Source organism: Colossoma macropomum, unplaced genomic scaffold (genome assembly GCF_904425465.1).
Source record: "Colossoma macropomum unplaced genomic scaffold, Colossoma_macropomum, whole genome shotgun sequence".
NCBI classification, from domain to species: Eukaryota; Metazoa; Chordata; class Actinopteri; order Characiformes; family Serrasalmidae; genus Colossoma; species Colossoma macropomum.
In genome coordinates this window covers 28468273-28486074 of record NW_023494800.1, presented here as the reverse complement: position 1 = coordinate 28486074, position 17802 = coordinate 28468273, and the positions used below count along the sequence as shown (strand labels likewise).

General features: G+C 37.3%; 1 protein-coding gene across 6 annotated transcripts in view; it reads left to right on the top strand.

Moving 5' to 3' along the window:
• Nucleotides 1-15776, top strand: part of p4ha2 (procollagen-proline, 2-oxoglutarate 4-dioxygenase (proline 4-hydroxylase), alpha polypeptide 2) — a 30079-nt gene extending 14303 nt beyond the window's left edge. For 4 of the 6 annotated variants that reach the window (XM_036587511.1, XM_036587507.1, XM_036587509.1 and 1 more), the window contains exons 12-15: nt 1840-1905; nt 2808-2876; nt 3585-3681; nt 15065-15776. In XM_036587511.1, the coding sequence (XP_036443404.1) occupies nt 1840-1905; nt 2808-2876; nt 3585-3681; nt 15065-15135 (303 nt within the window). In that variant the 3' untranslated portion in view covers nt 15136-15776. Of the gene's footprint in view, nt 1-1718; nt 1779-1839; nt 1906-2807; nt 2877-3584; nt 3682-15064 lie in introns of all 6 variants that reach the window. The other 2 variants (XM_036587510.1, XM_036587508.1) reach the window with 1 other exon arrangement.
• The last annotated feature ends 2026 nt before the right edge of the window (nt 15777-17802 follow it).

Below are 17802 nucleotides of genomic sequence, written 5' to 3'. Positions count from 1 at the left end.
AGTTGATTTTGTTATCTCTTGGACTGATTTTACTAACAACCTGATAAATTACAAATTTTAATAGTTGTGGTTTTACTAGTAAAGATTGTGCTTGTAGTTGGCCTTGATGGAACTGATGGAAATAATGGACAAAGTTTACAACTTCTTGTGGTAGACATACTGATTTATCATGCTTCAATGTAATGTTAAATTGTGAACCACGTACTAATTGGCCCTTATTAATCAAAGTTTCAAACAGTCAAATCTAACGATTAAATGAGTGCAAATTTTACCTACAGTTTTGTTATTCATCAGTTTCATTTTAGCATAAGTGTATGAGCAAACTCATGTCTGTTAGAACTATGTGTAAATTTGAGTGTAAAATTTGAACAGCCTGAAACTTTACAGTAAATAACATAAATAATAATAGCAATAACAGTAAAAACAGCAAATAACAATGAGAATATTAATAACTTTGCACACAGTTGTCCTCACTAAAGTTCCATATACTTTGCTTTATACTACATATACAGTAAATATATACATATACATTTGTTTTATACTGGCTCACTATCGAAATATCTACATGAATTAGGCAATGCTTTATGTAAATCCTTTTTATATGAAGGCACATTGTGGCATGTCCATTGCCAATGATATGTAAATAAGTTACTTGTTTTATAGGTACTAAAGTAGTTAGGCCCAAATGACCACATGTTTCATTGTAGTATGACAGATTCCTGAATCAGATGCAGATTTTGCAACAAGTGGTATGTGTAATGATTAGATACATATATATATATATAGAGTGTGTGTGTGTGTGTGTGTTTGTGTTTGTGTGTATACCATATATACATACCAGTGCAACAAAAAAAAAAATCTGTGGTTTGATAATTCTCTCATCAGTTGTCACTGATGCACCCCTGACAGAGGCTTTTGCACCTTTTGCTGATAAAAGTCTGGATGGTCACTTTCATCTTTGGCACAGAGAATTTGATGTCTGCTTTTTCTCCAAACACAAGCTAAAATATGGACTCATTTGACCACAGCACACATTTCTACTGTCTTTCAGACCATCTGAAATGAGATCAGGCCCAGAGAACTCGGCTGTGTTTCTACATAGAATTGATGTATGGCTTTCTCCTTGTGTTGTAGTTTTAAGTAGCAGACAATGTTAAGTGACACACACATTGAACAGTGATTTCCAGCCTTGCCCTACATGGACTGAGATTTCTCCAGATTCCCTATATCTTTTCACAATATTATGTATAGTAGATGGTGAACAGCATTTATTCTTTGTAATTTTACATTGATAAATGTTCTTTCTGTACTGTTTGACAATTCTCTCATGACGTTTGGCACAAAGTGATGAGTAACTTTGTTCATTCAAGAAAATTAACAAATCACAGATTCTTGTTGTACATTTGTTTTTTTTTCCTAAATTTTGCATACACCAGAGAACTAAGGGTTGTAATGAAATTAAATCTTGCTTAATTTAGGCCAGGTGAACTACAGTATCAACCTGGTTCTTGGGGAATTTACAGTATTTCTTCAAGGTCCTAACTGGGCTTACTGAGTAATTTTCAGAAGTTTACAACCCTAAAACCCACTGAGCAGTTCTCCTTTTGCTATGCCCCAGTGTCCACTTTTGTTCCATGTTGTGTGATGAGCTCTCTGAGGTGGAGAACCTCCAGCTGTGCAGTTCACTTTAAGTTTAAAGTTACAAATGTCTGTTGCAGCGTCCTTTTGACAGCAACCTCAAGGTTGATGGAAATAGGCTTGCCACCTATCTGAACTATGTAAGTACGTGTGTGCACCCTACTCTGCTTTTGTCTTTACTCTGAAATTTTATCTTCATAGAAAGATGAGCCTGATGCTTTCAAATCGTTAGGCACAGGAAATCGTGTGGCTACTTATTTAAATTATGTAAGTATGTACTGCCTGGTGTGAATGACACTCTAAGACACTGTTCTGAATGTGTGCGCAGCCGGTTTTGGCATGTCTAGCTTGTTTTACCTAAGCTCTGCACAAGTTTGTGATTCAGATTATTCTTTTTTGTTCTGTTGCTAAATGCTAAATTGTAAGAGAAAGGCTGTGCACTATTGAATATGTCTAAAAGCTTCAGTGTCGTCTGCGCAGTATCAAGATTAACATAACCTAGGTATTGTGTATTTTTTTAATATATATTTAAGACACTGTGAATAATCTTTATGTATTTCAGAAGTATATACCTTCTTAATGTAAATAATTACAGTGCTTCAAAACTACATTGGGCATGGTTTGGTTAACCTTCTTTGCCTGCCCTTAGGGGCTACTGTAGCAAGAGCATGTTAAATATAAGAACGGCTTGAGATAACCGTATTTTAATATCAGCAGAATTGATCGACTGGACTCACAATAGGAGGATGGCATTGGTAATACAGATTAATGTGATTAATTTGTCCTGTTTATGTATATTTCTTTTATTGCTGAGTTACATTAAGTGCCTCTTAAACTAGGTTTTTTAGTCCTTGTTTATTATTGTATTAAACATAACTACACATAATGTTTATTTTTATATTAAACATAAATAGAATAAACATAAAATAGTAGATCCCGCTTGACATGTCTGTTAAAAAGGTCAGAATACTCTCTGTATGAACAGATTGTGATTGAATATTTCAGACTGTACCGGTGTGATAAACAGCTTTTTGTACTAGATATGTACCATTACTTTATGAATGCAGTTTAAGATAAACACTATTGATGCAAAGGGGCCACAGTGATACTTTGCAGAGAGGTTGCAGAGCAAGTGGTTGTTGGTAACATATGTTGTCTCTAAATGACAGATGAGTGATGTTGAAGCTGGTGGCGCCACTGTGTTCCCAGATTTTGGTGCTGCTATTTGGCCGAGAAAGGTAGTATCTACTCCTCTTAATGGATTATTCCCACAAAATTCCGTGAAGTTTTTATGTGTCCACATACACTGAATGTGAAATTCAATAAATGTGAAAGGAGATGTATGTATGTAGGTATGTATGCCGCTGATCCTGTAATTTAAAAACACATAAGTGAAAGCATCCTGCTTAGCTTTTGCCTTCAAAACTTATTGTAGGTAGAATAAAAGGCCTTTTCCCCCCACACAACAGAGGGATTACGATCTCAAAACAAATTGAATGAGAAGCACAAATTTGTTATGAGGCAAAATGAACTCTCAGTATTCTCATACTAGCAGACATTGTTTTATCTGTTAGTCTAGTTGTAATGGATTGAAATGCTTTTTCTTAGTCTCCAAAAAGGATAATTACTAATTACTTCCTCTAAAAATGTAATCGGATTAATTATGGGGAAAAAGTAATCCCACTACTCATTACTTGACTTCTGTGTTATTCTGTAGAACTCATACATATCTGTACCAACTGAAACTTTATTTAGAAAGAAATGGCCAATCACAGTAAACATCCTTTGCCATTTGAGAAACTAGCCAGTAGCAACAGTTCAAAAACAGCTGCCTCAAATGCTTTTTCTGTATTAAAAAAATAATAATTTTAAGCTTTATTCATGAGGTGTCAAGCCTGTACCTAAGCACTGCTGGCTGGTAACTGTTACCTTCTCCTGTTTTTCAGGGTACTGCAGTGTTCTGGTACAACCTCTTTAGAAGTGGCGAGGGAGACTACCGAACAAGACACGCAGCCTGCCCTGTTTTAGTGGGAAGTAAATGGGGTATGTTTGGTTAAATAAATAATAAACACGTTAAGGGGCCGTGGTGTAAAAAATATGAATGTGATTAATATGGTTATGCGAGACCGCTAAACCAAAGTAAGCTGTTGTCAAATCCTCTTTTTACAGCAATAATACTTGTTGTTCAGTTTAAAAGTGTAAAGGTGCCTCAACGTATTGTAGTTTTCTGTAAGTTAGCATGATTGCAAACCGTTGCATGTCTCAAAAAACAAAGTATTAGAATCTAGTAATCTACTAGATGTACTCACCTATTGTATGTTTAAAGCTTAAACTGTTGTGGTAATATGTGCCCTGCACAAGCATAATTCAGCCGTGGTTGAACCTTACTGTAGAGAAAAAGGCTTTTTTTCTTAGACTTACTTTTTTTGTTTGTCTAGCTGTTGTTTGTTCTTCGCACCATTCTGAAGATTTGCCAATATAGTATATAACTGTGAGGAAAATGAAAAGACTAAAGGGTTTTTTTTTCATGGTCATAGTGGAAATGCAAAATAAGGCACAAAATCACAATGGTGGCATGTGTGGGTGTGACATGTTTTTGGTGTTTCTGTGACCAGTGGTGCAGGCACTAACCTAGTGCAGAGCAGCACAGTTGTAAACTGGGTGGTATTAGGCTGAATACATTATCAGCAAAAATAGTTTCATTACTTCTATTGAGAGAGAAAAACTGAACATCTTGTAGATTTCACTTTGATAATTTAGTAGTAAATATAGGGCTGATGTAACTTACTTCAAATGTGCGTGTTCATCTTTGAAACGTGGCATTGAATGACTTGTTACTTTTACGAAGTGGTGAAAAATACAATATGATACACCAGTGATTAATAAATATTTATTTTTTTGAAAGCTACCTTAAATTCACTGCTACCTTACATACACTGCCACTTTTAACCCACTGCTACCTTAAATCCAATGCCTCCTTAGATCCACTTAAACCTTAGACACTGCTACCTTAAATCTCCTGCAACGTTAAATTTATTGCTATCTTTAATCATTGGCCACCATAAAATCGAATGCCACAGTAAATCAACTTAATACCAACTTAAATCCACTGCTCCCTCGCATTCTAGTGACACCCTCTTTACATCCGCTGCCATCTTAAATCTCAGGCTACCTTAAATTAATTCCTAGCTTAAATCCACTGCTCCATTAAATCAAATGCCTCCTAAAGCCCACTGCTACCTTAAGTCCAGTGCCACCAGAAATTTACTGATACCTTAAATCCACTGCCACTTTAAATTTCCCGAAACCTGAAATCCATTGCCACCTTAAATGAACTACCACCTTACCTTTACTGCTACCTTAAATCCACTGCCACCTCAAATTTACTGATGCCTTAAATCCACTGCCACATTAAATTTAGTGATACTATAAATTCACTGCCACCTTAAATTTATCGACATCTTATTCTTTGCCACGTTAAATTTACTGATACCATAAATCCATTGCCACCTTAAATTTACTGATACCTTAAATCCACTGCCACCTTAAATTCACTGACACCATGTTAAATTCACTGGTACCTTAAATACACTGCTGCCTTAAATACAATTTACTGATACCTCAAATCTGCTGTCACCTTAAATTTGCTGATAACTTAAATTTATTGGTGCCTTAAGTACACTGCTACCTTATGGTGTGTTGAGTCTGTGTGGTGTGTAGCCTATGGCGTGGAGTGCTTGTTGTGTTCAGTGTGTGTTGTGTGTAGAGTGTGTTGTGTGTGATGTGGTGTGTTTGTTATGTGTTGAGTCTGTGTGGTGTGCAGATTGACTATGGTGTGGAGTGCTTGTGTTCAGTGTGTGTTGTGTGTAGAGTGTTGTGTGTTTGTGGTGTGTATGACGTGTGGTGTGTTGATGGTATGAGGTGTGGTGTGTTTGTGATTTGTGTGTGGTGTGTGTGTGTGTGTATGTGTGTGTATGTGTGTGTTTGTGTGGTTTATGTGGTGTGTGTGGCATGGTGTGTTTGTGGTGTGTGTGTTTTCTGTGTGGTCTGTTGAGGTGTTTGAGGTATGGGATGTGTTGAGTATGTATTGTTACTGTTTTATTTCTGTTGTAACGGTTTTATTTCTGTTATTACCATAGTTTTATTAGGGTTCAAGCATGCAATGCATTGAACCCTATTGAAATTGTCAAGATTTTTCTTATTAGGGTTCAAGCATGCAATGCGTAGAACCCTATTGGAATTGTCAAGAGTTTTAGGGTTGAAGCACGCAGTGCGTAGAACACTGTTGGAATTATGAGGATTTTTCTTCTTATTATTAGGGTTCAAGCATGAAATGCATTGAACCCTATTGGAATTGTGAAGATTTTTAGGGTTCAAGCATGCAATGCACTGAACCCTATTGGAATTGTCAAGATTTTTAGGGTTCAAGCATGCAATGCATTGAACCCTATTGAACCCTATTGTAATTGTCAAGATTTTTCTTATTATTATTAGGGTTCAAGCACGCAGTGCGTAGGACCCTATTGTTTTTGCTCGGATTTTTAGGGGTCCAAGCACCTTTAGGTGCATGGAACCCTGTTGCTTTTGCTCTGATTTTTAGGGTCCAAGCACGCAGTGCGTAGGATCCTATTGTTTTCCTCAGATTTTCTTCTTCTTCTTCTACTTCTTATTCTTATTCTTTTTCTCCTGAAAAACGTGTTGTGGAGAACAGACCGTAAGGCCTAGAGACACCAAACTTGGTGGGTAGATGTAGTTTGTGTGCATCTTGCCAGGCAACAAAAATGACCCCGATTGGCCAAAGGGGGGCCCTATAGAGCATCAAAACACGTTTTGCTTCATAACTTCTACACCATGATGTGTAGAGACAAAATTCTGATTCCTTGGGTCAAGCCAAACAACTTTGCCTTTTGGACCATTTAGCTCCACCCACTTCAATTTTTTGCTAATTTGCATAATATGCAAAACCTACTTTTGCAAATTAGTTCTAGGGTTTTCACTCAATCCTCAATCCAGAAGAGTGTGAACCTCAATAACTATCAAAAAAATGTTGACTTTTTTAAACAATATGGCTGCCATATGCTAATGAACCCTTCTGAAATAGCTCATAATTCATTTAAAACGCTATAAGTGGAGAATGCTTCTGCCTTAAACATTGAAACTTGACATGCACATTTATGACCAGATTCTGTGGCAGCATATCAATTTTGGCGGGCATACGTCATTAGGGGGCGGGGCAAAAGCCAATTAACTGTTTCTCAGCATCCGTGCATCCAATTGAGCTGAAACTTGGCATGTAGCATCTACTTGACAGACTATAAGTGAATCTTGAAGGACAATTTGATTCATTGAAATTTACGGCTGCCATCAGCCAATCAGCATTCAGCAGGCTTTTGAAAGGCTTAACATTGACCAATCAGCATGAAACTTGAGTGGTGTCTACATGTAGCCCCTTTCTAACAACCAGTGCAGTTTCAACAGATTTCAAAAAGATCAATATATTATTACATGATATGAACATATTATTACTATTTTTGACCCAAGCTCTGTATGAATCATATGTGGTACAGTATGCCACACAATTTTTCATTTGCATGTTTATTATAAAAATGCATAGTTTTTTTGTAATCATTAACTGTTTGAAAACCATGCTTTTTGAACTAGTCTCTGAGTTTTGATCCAAACTTCTCGAATTTGGTCTAGAAATACTCTGTGGCCTCTTTAGATAAATAATTATCAAAAAAATATTGACTTTTTCACTCAACCTGGTGTTGCTCCATCAATACATCACTGCAGCCATGGCATAGCCCGCTTGATTTGCTATAACTCATCAGTCTTTGGTTGTATCATCTCAAAACTTTGATTACTTATATATATTGAAACTCCGACAGGGTATGCAAAATTTGGTCCAGATATGACCTTTAGAGGGCGCCTTAGCTGTCAAAAACCTCAAAAATCATTAAAGATGCTATTACAGTATTATTACAAAGTCTACAGATAAACGCATGGTGCCATTTGATTCAGTTCACTGACCTGAATAACTTTGTAATTACATGTTATGTCAAATATTTCACTCTTTGTGTAGTATTTTGAATTATTCCTTCAACAATTACAGCTTATTATACTAAGGTCAAAAGGTTAATCTGGACATAACTCAGTGAACAGCTTTGATCAAGTTCCCTGATCAATTAACATAACATGTGGAGACCTTTTGACCAATTCTAAACCACTTTCAGTGAACTCCTCTGTGCCAAAAGGGTGCACTGGGTCTCATTCTGGCCTGATTATCAAAGCCTTAAATACGGAGAAACAAAACACCTTGCAAACACAACTATGACAGAAACGTTACTATTGCTCATGTATTTTTTACATCTATGTTGATAATCCTTTGCATGTTCTACAAACCTTTGTAGATCAGTCCATAGAAATGTAAACATATGTTGAAAGTAAAATGGTTCATGACAAATGAAGGCCTTTTGATAAACTCAGACTTCAGCCTCTATGCCTATAAGGCCCAAACTGCATGAGGCCTGATTAGGCCTATTTGGCTCAAAGTGCATGAGAGCTTCTTGTGCTTATGCGTGCTTGGACCCGCTCATTGCCGCTTGCGGCTATATTTATTATTATAAGCGCAGGAAAATCAGTTTTGCCTCATAACTCCTAAACCAGATTTTTGCCAGCTAAGTCATATTTTTTTCCTGGTTCCTTGGGTCCAAATAAACAACTTTGCCATATGGACCGTTTAGCTCCGCCCACTTAGATTTTTCGCAATATTGCCAAATAACCGAAACCTACTTTTGCGAACTAGTCCTACAATTTTCACCCAATCCTCATCTATTTGGAGTCAAAAAATTCAGAAGAGCCTCACGGTCAATAATTATCAAAAACATTTTGGGTTTTCTATACAGCATGGCTGCCATATGCAAATGAACCCTTCTGAATAAATTCAAAATAATTCAGAATTAATTGAAAAATCTGTAACTCAAGAATCCTTCAGCCAAAAAATTTCAAACTTCACAAGCCACGTCAGTAGCCCATTCTGAGGTAGTCATTCGATTTTTGTGCGCATAAGTAATTAGGGGGCGGAGCAACAAAAACAGGGCATTTTCTCTGCATCTGTACATCCTATCAAGCTGAAACTTGGCAAGCAGCATCATTGGGCCAGACTACAAGTGCCATTATAAGGACAATTGGATACATCGAAATTTGGATACAGACCCCAGTCGGCCTGATGGTGGCGCTGTAGAGCAACATTTTACGTTTTTGCCCATATCTCCTGAACCATGGGGGCTACCCTCAAAATTCTTGCTTCTGCATAATCCTTGCTTTATTCTACATAAATGCTCCACTGCAAGTTCTTAGCTCCGCCCCCAAATTTATCATCATAATTGGCAAAATATGTGACATCTACATTTTTCTACTAGTCTGAGGTTTTTCAAGATATCAACACAATATTGGTCTCAAAATGTTCAGGGGAGTCTGGAGGTCAAGAATTATCAAAAAAATTTGATTATTTATAAACAGTATGGCTGGCACGTGCCAATTAAGCCCCTCTGGGTTTGGCTTAATTTACGTAAATGGCTACAGATCGAGAATGCTTTGGCCAATTCATATCAAACTTATCAGTCCTGTACCCCACATGATTCTGTGGAAGCCCACCAAGGTTGATACCAATTACTCAATAGGGGGCGCTATAACAGCCAAAAATCTGTTTCTCAGCAACCGCTTGGCCAATTGAGCTGAAACTTTGCATGCTGTATCCATGGCCTAATATTTACAAGATCTATTAAGGACAATTGAATCATTTGACAAATGTGGCTGCCATTGCCCAATAAGCTTTCAACAGGCATTTGGAAGGCTTAGCATTGGCCAGTCATCACAAAAATTATATCATGTGTCCACATAGGCAATCTCTAATAGCCTATAAAGTGTGACCTCAATTGGCCATGAGGTGGCGCTATAGAGTATAAACGAGAATAAGTCCTATAAATTTTATCATATATCAAAATAAATCAATAAATATCATTGCTTACACTGAGCATGACATTTTATCCAATACAAGTCTTTTAAAATTCTGTAAAGTTTTTCTTTGATTGATCAATGTTTGAAAATTTAGCTTTTCAAACTAGTCTGTGGATTTTAAAACAACTGTTTCAATTTTGGTCTTAAAACAATCTGTGGAGTCCGTAGGTAAATAATTATCAAAAAAACCTTGACTTTATTTCAAAGAACAGCCATGAGACACCAATGAATCTGTTTGGCCTGGGCTTTTCTGACTTAGGGGGCTATAGATTCTTTAGTTTTTAGGTGATTGTGATAAATCTTGGTAAACTTGTACACTACTGTTTTCTGATGAAACATGCAAAGTTTCAATTAAGTTGATTATCATAAGCCCCTACAATACTTAATCTAGTGCGTAATTATTAAAATGTCATTATATTCTTCTATGAATGATTAAAGAAAAGATAATGGTTTTAAATTACACATCTTATTAATGTCTAAAACATTGCAATTATATGTCTGTTCCAAAATTGCACAGGAAATGTGGAAATTTGAGTTAAAGCCAGGATGGCCACATGATTAATAAGGGTAATATCTTTTCTGCCCAGCAGAGGGAGCATCAGCATTAAATGCAAATTATGACTTCAGACATACTTATGGTCATAGTCTTTGCAACATCTATCTTGCGGCAAAGGAATTTTCTGAATTTTATGTATTCCATTGAGCCAAGCAATTTTGCTTATACAAGTCTTTTAAAAAACTCAGAGTTTGAAAACTGATGTTTTCATACTGCTTGCTGAAATGTTTTTGCATCGTCTCAAACTTGGTCTCAAAACAACTGTCGGAGTCTAAAGATCAATAATTATTTAAAAAACCTTGGCTTTTAAGCACAATGTTATTGCAAGTTATGGATCAATCAGTGCGGTCCAGCCTATTCAGAAACAAGGGACCACAAATCTGTCACTTATGCTCTGATTGTGACTAAAATTGATACATTGAAAATTATCAGTTGAGGAAACATATGACATTTGGTTTGAATTGGCTTAAGTTGGCTCTTACAATGCTCAATGTACTGCCAAAAATCTAAAATGTAATTATTCCTGTCTAAGATTAAAATAAAGACATGATTATTGTTTGAAATTATGCATCTTAATGACACATTAACACTTTGCATAATGTGTAGGTTGTACTGTACAGGAAATCCTATAATTTGATTTCAGCAAATTTTGGTCAGATTTTTCTCTGGCCACCAGAGGGAGCCAAATCAGTAACTGCACGTCATTGTTGACATATACATGGAAAGCTTTACTGTATGTCTTTAAGCGAAGAGCATTTCTGAATGTTATGTTTTTCACTAAGCCTAACAGTTGTGCAAATACAAGTCTTAAAAAACTTTCAGTAATATCACGGTTGAAAAAAGATGGAGAATAGACATTTCTTACTAATTCTTGAGTTTAAATCAAATTAAATTTTTCTTAAAACCATCATATTGAAAATATCATGACTTAAGCACAGTGTGGCTGAAGATTTGAATAATTTGGTGTGAATTGGCTTATTCTGCCATAAAAGGCTAAAAATACACCAATAATTGTCTGAATATAACCAAATTTGATACAAATATACAAAATGACAAACTGACAGTGTATTATGATTTTGTTTGAAATTATACTACTCAATAGTCACAGTAATTGCAAGGTGGAAACTAATTCCCAATGGGGTGGTGCTAGGTTCCTTATTGCTCTAGACCGATAAATTCTCTAAAAAAAAATAGGTCTGTCGTGAGCCTCTTGTAGCTCACCATGAAAACATCTGCCTTTGAAGGTTAAGGTTGAGGGTTTGATTCCCTGTACTGGTGTTGGATGGTGCTGTAGCAGTTGTTGTGAACACATGCTTAATTATCTTAATGAAGGGTCTTTCTTAAAAATCCAAAGATTTGCTGCCTTCTACGTCCAGAGACATGAAATTTGTTTATGCTGCTACTTTGTCCTAAAATGGTGCATGGTTCCTTGTTGCATCCTTTCAATAAATTGTTTCAAAAACTGCAGTTTTGCCCCAGACGTCTTGTGGCTCAGCATTAGAGCCTCTGCCTTTGAACTCTAGGGTCGTGGGTTTGAATCCCCGTCATGGATGTTAAAATGAGTTGCGTAGATTGTAGCAGATGTATCAACTAGTGGCCTTAATCATAGGAAAAGGAGAACTTTCTTAAAAATCTGAAGATCTGCTGCAGTCTACGACCAGGGGCCACTACTTTACTCCTCGAGGTCTTCCATGTGCTTGGACCCCACAGATTGCCGCTTGTGGCTATATTTAGCTATTTATGGCTATTGTTTTTTGCTTGGATTTTTAGGGTCTAAGCACGCAGTGCGTAGGACCCTATTGTTTTTCTTGGATTTTTCCTCTTCTTCTTCTTCTTCTTCTTCTTCTTCTTCTTTTTCTCCTGAAAAACGTGTTGTGGAGAACAGACCGTAAGGCCTAGAGACACCAAACTTGGTGGGTAGATGTAGTTTGTGTGCATCTCGCCAAGCAACAAAAATGACCCCGATTGGCCAAAGGGGGGCGCTATAGAGCATCAAAACACGTTTTGCTTCATAACTTCTACACCATGATGTGTAGAGACAAAATTCTTTTTTTTGCCTGATTCCTTGGGTCAAGCCAAACAACTTTGCAATTTGGACCATTTAGCTCCACCCACTTAGAGTTTTTGCTAATTTGCATAATATGCAAAACCTACTTTTGCGAACTAGTTCTAGGTTTTTCACTCAATCCTCATGTGTCTGGTATCAAAAAATTCAGAAGAGTGTGAACCTCAATAATTATCAAAAAAATGTTGACTTTTATAAACAATATGGCTGCCATATGCTAATGAACCCTTCTGAAATAGCTCATAATTCATTTAAAACTCTATAAGTGGAGAATGCTTCTGCCTTAAACATTGAAACTTGACATGCACATTTATGACCAGATTCTGTGGCAGCATATCAATTTTGGTGGGCATATGTCATTAGGGGGCGGGGCAATTGCCAATTAACTGTTTCTCAGCATCCGTGCATCCAATTGAGCTGAAACTTGGCATGTAGCATCTACTTGACAGACTATAAGTGAATCTTGAAGGACAATTTGATTCATTGAAATTTACGGCTGCCATCAGCCAATCAGCATTCAGCAGGCTTTTATCAGGCTTAACATTGACCAATCATGAAGAAACTTGAGTGGTGTCTACATGTAGCCCCTTTCTAACAACCAATGAAGTTTCAACAGATTTGGCCACTGGGGGCCGCTATTCATAAAAAATCATATATTATTACATGATATGAACATATTATTACTATTTTTGACCCAAGCTTTGTATGAATCTTATGTAGTAAACTTATTATGTAACTTATTATGTAGAAACTTGAATGGGGTCTATATGTAGCCACTTTCTAATAACCAGCCAAGTTTCAAAAGATTTGACCACTGGGGGGCGCTACTCATAAAAATAAACCTATTATTACATGTTATTACTATTTTATTACAGTTTTGATGCAAATCCCATATGATTCAATTGTAGCACATTATGCCAAACAATTTTGCAAATGCATGTTTATTACAAAAGTGCACAGTTTTTTCGTAATCAATAACTGTATGAAAACCATACTTATCGAACTAGTCTCTGGATTTTGTAGCAAACTTTTCGAAACTGGTCTAGAAAAATTCTGTGGCATCTAGGTAAATAATTATCAAAAACATGTTGAGCTTTTTACTTACTGGGGTGTGGATGAATCAATTAATTGCTGCGGCCATTGTATTGCTAGCTTGATTTGCTATAACTCAACAACCATTGGTCAGATCATCTCCAAACTTACACAAATTGAGACCCTAATAGGGTCGGCCAATTTTGGTCCAGATTGGCCTTTAGGGGGCGCATTAGCAGTCAGAAACACTGAAAAATCAATAAAAATGCAATTACAATGTTATTACAAGGTCTACAGATAAACAATTGGTGCCGTAAGACTCAGTTCACTCACATGAACAACTTTCGAATTACATGTTATGTCAAAAATTGCACTGCTTGTCTTTTATTTTGGCTTATTCATTCAAAGACTACATTATGCAAAGGTCAAAAGGTCAATCTGACCAAAACTTTGTAAACTTCTTTGGATGTGGTCCCTGATCAATAGTCATACCATATTGAGGCCTTTTGACAAATTCTAACCCACTTTCACTGAGCTCCTCTACACCTAAAGGGCTCCTTACGAGTGCATTGGGCCTCATTATGGCCTACATCAAATCAATGGCTTAAATATAGAACCAATCCACTTTGCAAGTGCTACTATGTGACAAATGCTGCCATTAGTCATGTAGTTTTGACATGTTGACAACCTCTTGAATGTTCTACAAACCAGTGTAGATCAGTACATATTAATGTAAACCTATAACGTGTTCAAAGACCTCTACTCATTGTTTAAGGCAACTTAAGGCCTTTTGATGAACTGAGTTCCTTTCAGTTCTGTTCACTCTAACTATGAATAAGACCGACAGCTTGGGGCCTTTTTAGGCCTAATGGGCTAAACAAGAAGCTTGAGGCCTTTTTAGGCCTAATGGGCTAAACCAAAAGCTTGAGGCCTTTTTAGGCCTAATGGGCTAAACCTGCAGAAGGGCCCATACTGCTGTTGCATGCTTGAACCCACTCATTGCCGCTTGCAGCTATATTTATTACTATTATCACTACTGTTATTGCTGTAAATTAGTCTGTATGCGTTTGAGTCTGTATGTACTGTGTATGAGTGTCTGTTGGCAGGCTACACTCTACTTGATAGGGTGAGTAGCTCGGTCATCCAGAGGAGCTCAAAGTATAGCCCCTACTCAACATTGAGAGGACCCAGTTGAGGTCATTCGGGCATTTGATGAGGATGCCACCTGGCCATCTCCCATTGGAGATTTACCAGGCATGGCCGACTGGGACGAGACCTCAAGGTCGTCTTAGGACCCGCTGGAGGGATTATCTCCAAGTTGGCCTGAGAGCAGCTCAGGATCCCCCAGAATGAATTGGAGGAAGTTGCAGAGGACAGGGTTGTCTGGGATTCTCTGCTTACCTATTGCTACTGCGGCCCTAGATGATTTAAGCAGTTTAAAAAGATGAACGATGAATATAAAATAATGAAAGTAATTGTCATTTGAATTTATTTATTAAATGGGTAACAGTGCCTATTTCCATTAAACTGTGTACAATAAATAGTGTACATCCACAAAGCTTTGGTGTTAAAAATGGGACATCTTTGTGTCTTGAAATCAGGAAAATACAATTTTGTGTTCTAGTAGATTTGTGTATCCAGTAACCAAGCTTAAACATCAATTTTCATTTTGAGGGTCAGTAAGAGTGAGATTTGCAATATTTTTGTGCACACCCTTCCTTCTCTGACATCCACATGTTTCTGTGTTCTGATAGTGTCAAATAAATGGATCCATGAGAGAGGTCAGGAATTCAGGCGACCATGTGGCCTCACAGAAGTGGATTGAGTCTGCATTTCAAGTCTTACGATTCAAATTCACAGCTCCACCTTCAGTGCCTGAAATGTGATGCATCACAACTACACAAAGCACACACCACGTTCCAATGCAGTGCTTCAAGCTGAGTCAGTCAGTGTGTTGAACATTCAAAATGTTTGATGATACAGAATTAATGGCCATCACACATACAAAGTGGAGTTTGTGTGGCATTCCAGGTGCCTGGCCTTGAGGGATTTCTTCTTTTTTTAACAATTTACAGTTTTCTTTCCTTTTATTGTTTTGTACATTTCCTGTTTGTTAGCTACATGAGAACAGAGTGCTTTGTTTCATCAGTAAAGATGCCTACTAGAGCTTTTATCCCCTTCTGGAGAATTGCACTGAGCAGGGATGAGACATTATGTGCCAAGGTGTGAAAGATGTTTGCTAGATGTGTTCGGGGCCCACCTTTCATTGGTTCTGAGTTGTGGCCTCATGTCCAGTTAAGGAGACATTGGCTAGAATAGTCTGCTTTTGCTCACTTCTTTTCTGTTTCTTGTTTTTTTTTCTTTCTTTATTTATAAAATATGTAAATTATGCTGTTTCATGATGTTTGTTTTAATTACATGTACGATTGCAGTATATTGTGCACAATAAACAGTGTCCCTTTAAAAGGTGTGTTTTGGTTTTAGCTACATGAATTTTGAAGGTTGTGAATCTTATCAAAATAAATAATTGTGAATTGCAAAAACTTTGCAAGATATCAACATTTGTATCAAAAATGGTACTTTAGATAAACTAAGCCCAGTTTTGGCTCTTCGCATTGTTCAGTACAGAGCATCAGAAAATTGACAAATGACAAGATGGCAGCATACAACACTTCCACGGTGCTGTTTACATTCATTGCATTGATAACCGTATAATCCATATCTCCCACTCACCAGCGTGCAAGCATTGACCTGCAGCCCTGCATTTGAAATTCAGAATGGTCAATGAGACACTTTGTAAGCTTGTTACTCAATTTCTATACTGAAGAGTATGTAGAAATAACACTTTCCCAAAAAGTTGGGATGGGGCCATGCTTACCACTGTGTTTCATCACCTCTTCTTTTAACATCATTCTGTAAGCATTTGGGAACTGAGGACCAGTTGCTGTAGTTTTGAAAGTGAAGATGCTCAACAGCTTGGGGTATCGTTTGTCGTATTTTTATTTTATAATGCGTCATGTTTTCAGATCTGGTCTGCAGGCAGGTCAGTTTAGCACTTGGGCCCTGTTACTATGGAGCCATGCTGCTGTAATACAGGCAGAATGTGGTTTGGCATTGTCTGGCTGAAATAAGCAGGGCCTTCCCTGAAAAAGACATTGTCTGGATGGCAGCATATATTGCCAAAACATGTACATATACTGTTCAGCATAAATGGTGTCTTCACAGATGTGCACGTCACCCATACCATGTGCATTGATGCACCCCTATACCATCATGAATGCTGGCTTTTGAACTGTGCACTGATAACAAGCTGAGTGGTCTTTACCGCAGAGGATGCAGTGTCCATGATTTCCAAAAAGAATTTCAAATGTTGATTTGTCGGACCACAGGACACTTTTCCACTTCACCTCAGGCCATTTTAAATGAGCTCTGGCCCAAAGAAGGTGGCAGCAATCCTGGATCCTGTTTATGTCTGGTTTCCTCTTTGCGTTTTAACAGCATTTGTGTATGCAGTGATGAACTGTTTTCACAGACAGTGGGTTTCAGAAGTGTTCCTGAGCCCATACAATGATTTCCACTACAGAATTGTGTCTGTTTTTAATGCAGTGCCACCTGAGGACCTGAAGATCACGGCCAGCAAATACTGGTTTTTGCCCTTCTCCCTTGCATAAAGAGATTTCTCCAGATTCTCTGAAACCTTTAATGATGTTATGTACTGTAGATGATGAAATCCCCAAGTGTTTTGCTATTTTATGTTGAGAAACGTTATTCTTGAATTGTTGCACCATTTGGTCATGTAGTCTTTCACAGAGTGGTGAACCTCTCCCCATCTTTACTTCTGAAAGACTCAGCATCCCTGGGATGCTTTTTTATACCCAATCATGTTACTGACCAGTTGCCAATCAAGCACCAGTCTTTTTTTGCCCACGTCCCAACTTTTTTTAACGTGTTGTTGGCATCAAATTCAAAATGGGCACATATTTTTTAAAAAAACAATAAAACTTCTCAGTTTCAGCATTTGATATGTTGTCTTTGTACAATTTTCAGTTAAGAATATGGGTTAAATTGCACATCATTGCATTTTGTTTTTATTTACATTTTGCACAGTATCCCAACTTTTTTGGAAATGGGGTTGTAGTTTCTTTGTAGTGTATTGCTGACTGATCCCGTATATTTCCATTCAAGCTAAATTTTCACACAGTTTTAAAATCACATTGAAGTGAATCAATGAATTTGTGTTAGTGTATGTAACTAAAAAGATTTTTTAAAAAGATGAATTTAGTCTACACTATATAGCCTCCTAATAATTGTGTTCCAGTGTTTCAGCAACACCCATTGCGATATTAGCAAAAGAACTGCACATTGTGAGCTTCATGAAATGGGTTTCCATGGCCGAGCAGCTACACTAGCTAAGATCAAAATGTACAATGCCAAGTGTCAGCTGAAGCAGTGTGAAGCATGCCACCACAGGATTTTGGAGCAGTGGAAATGT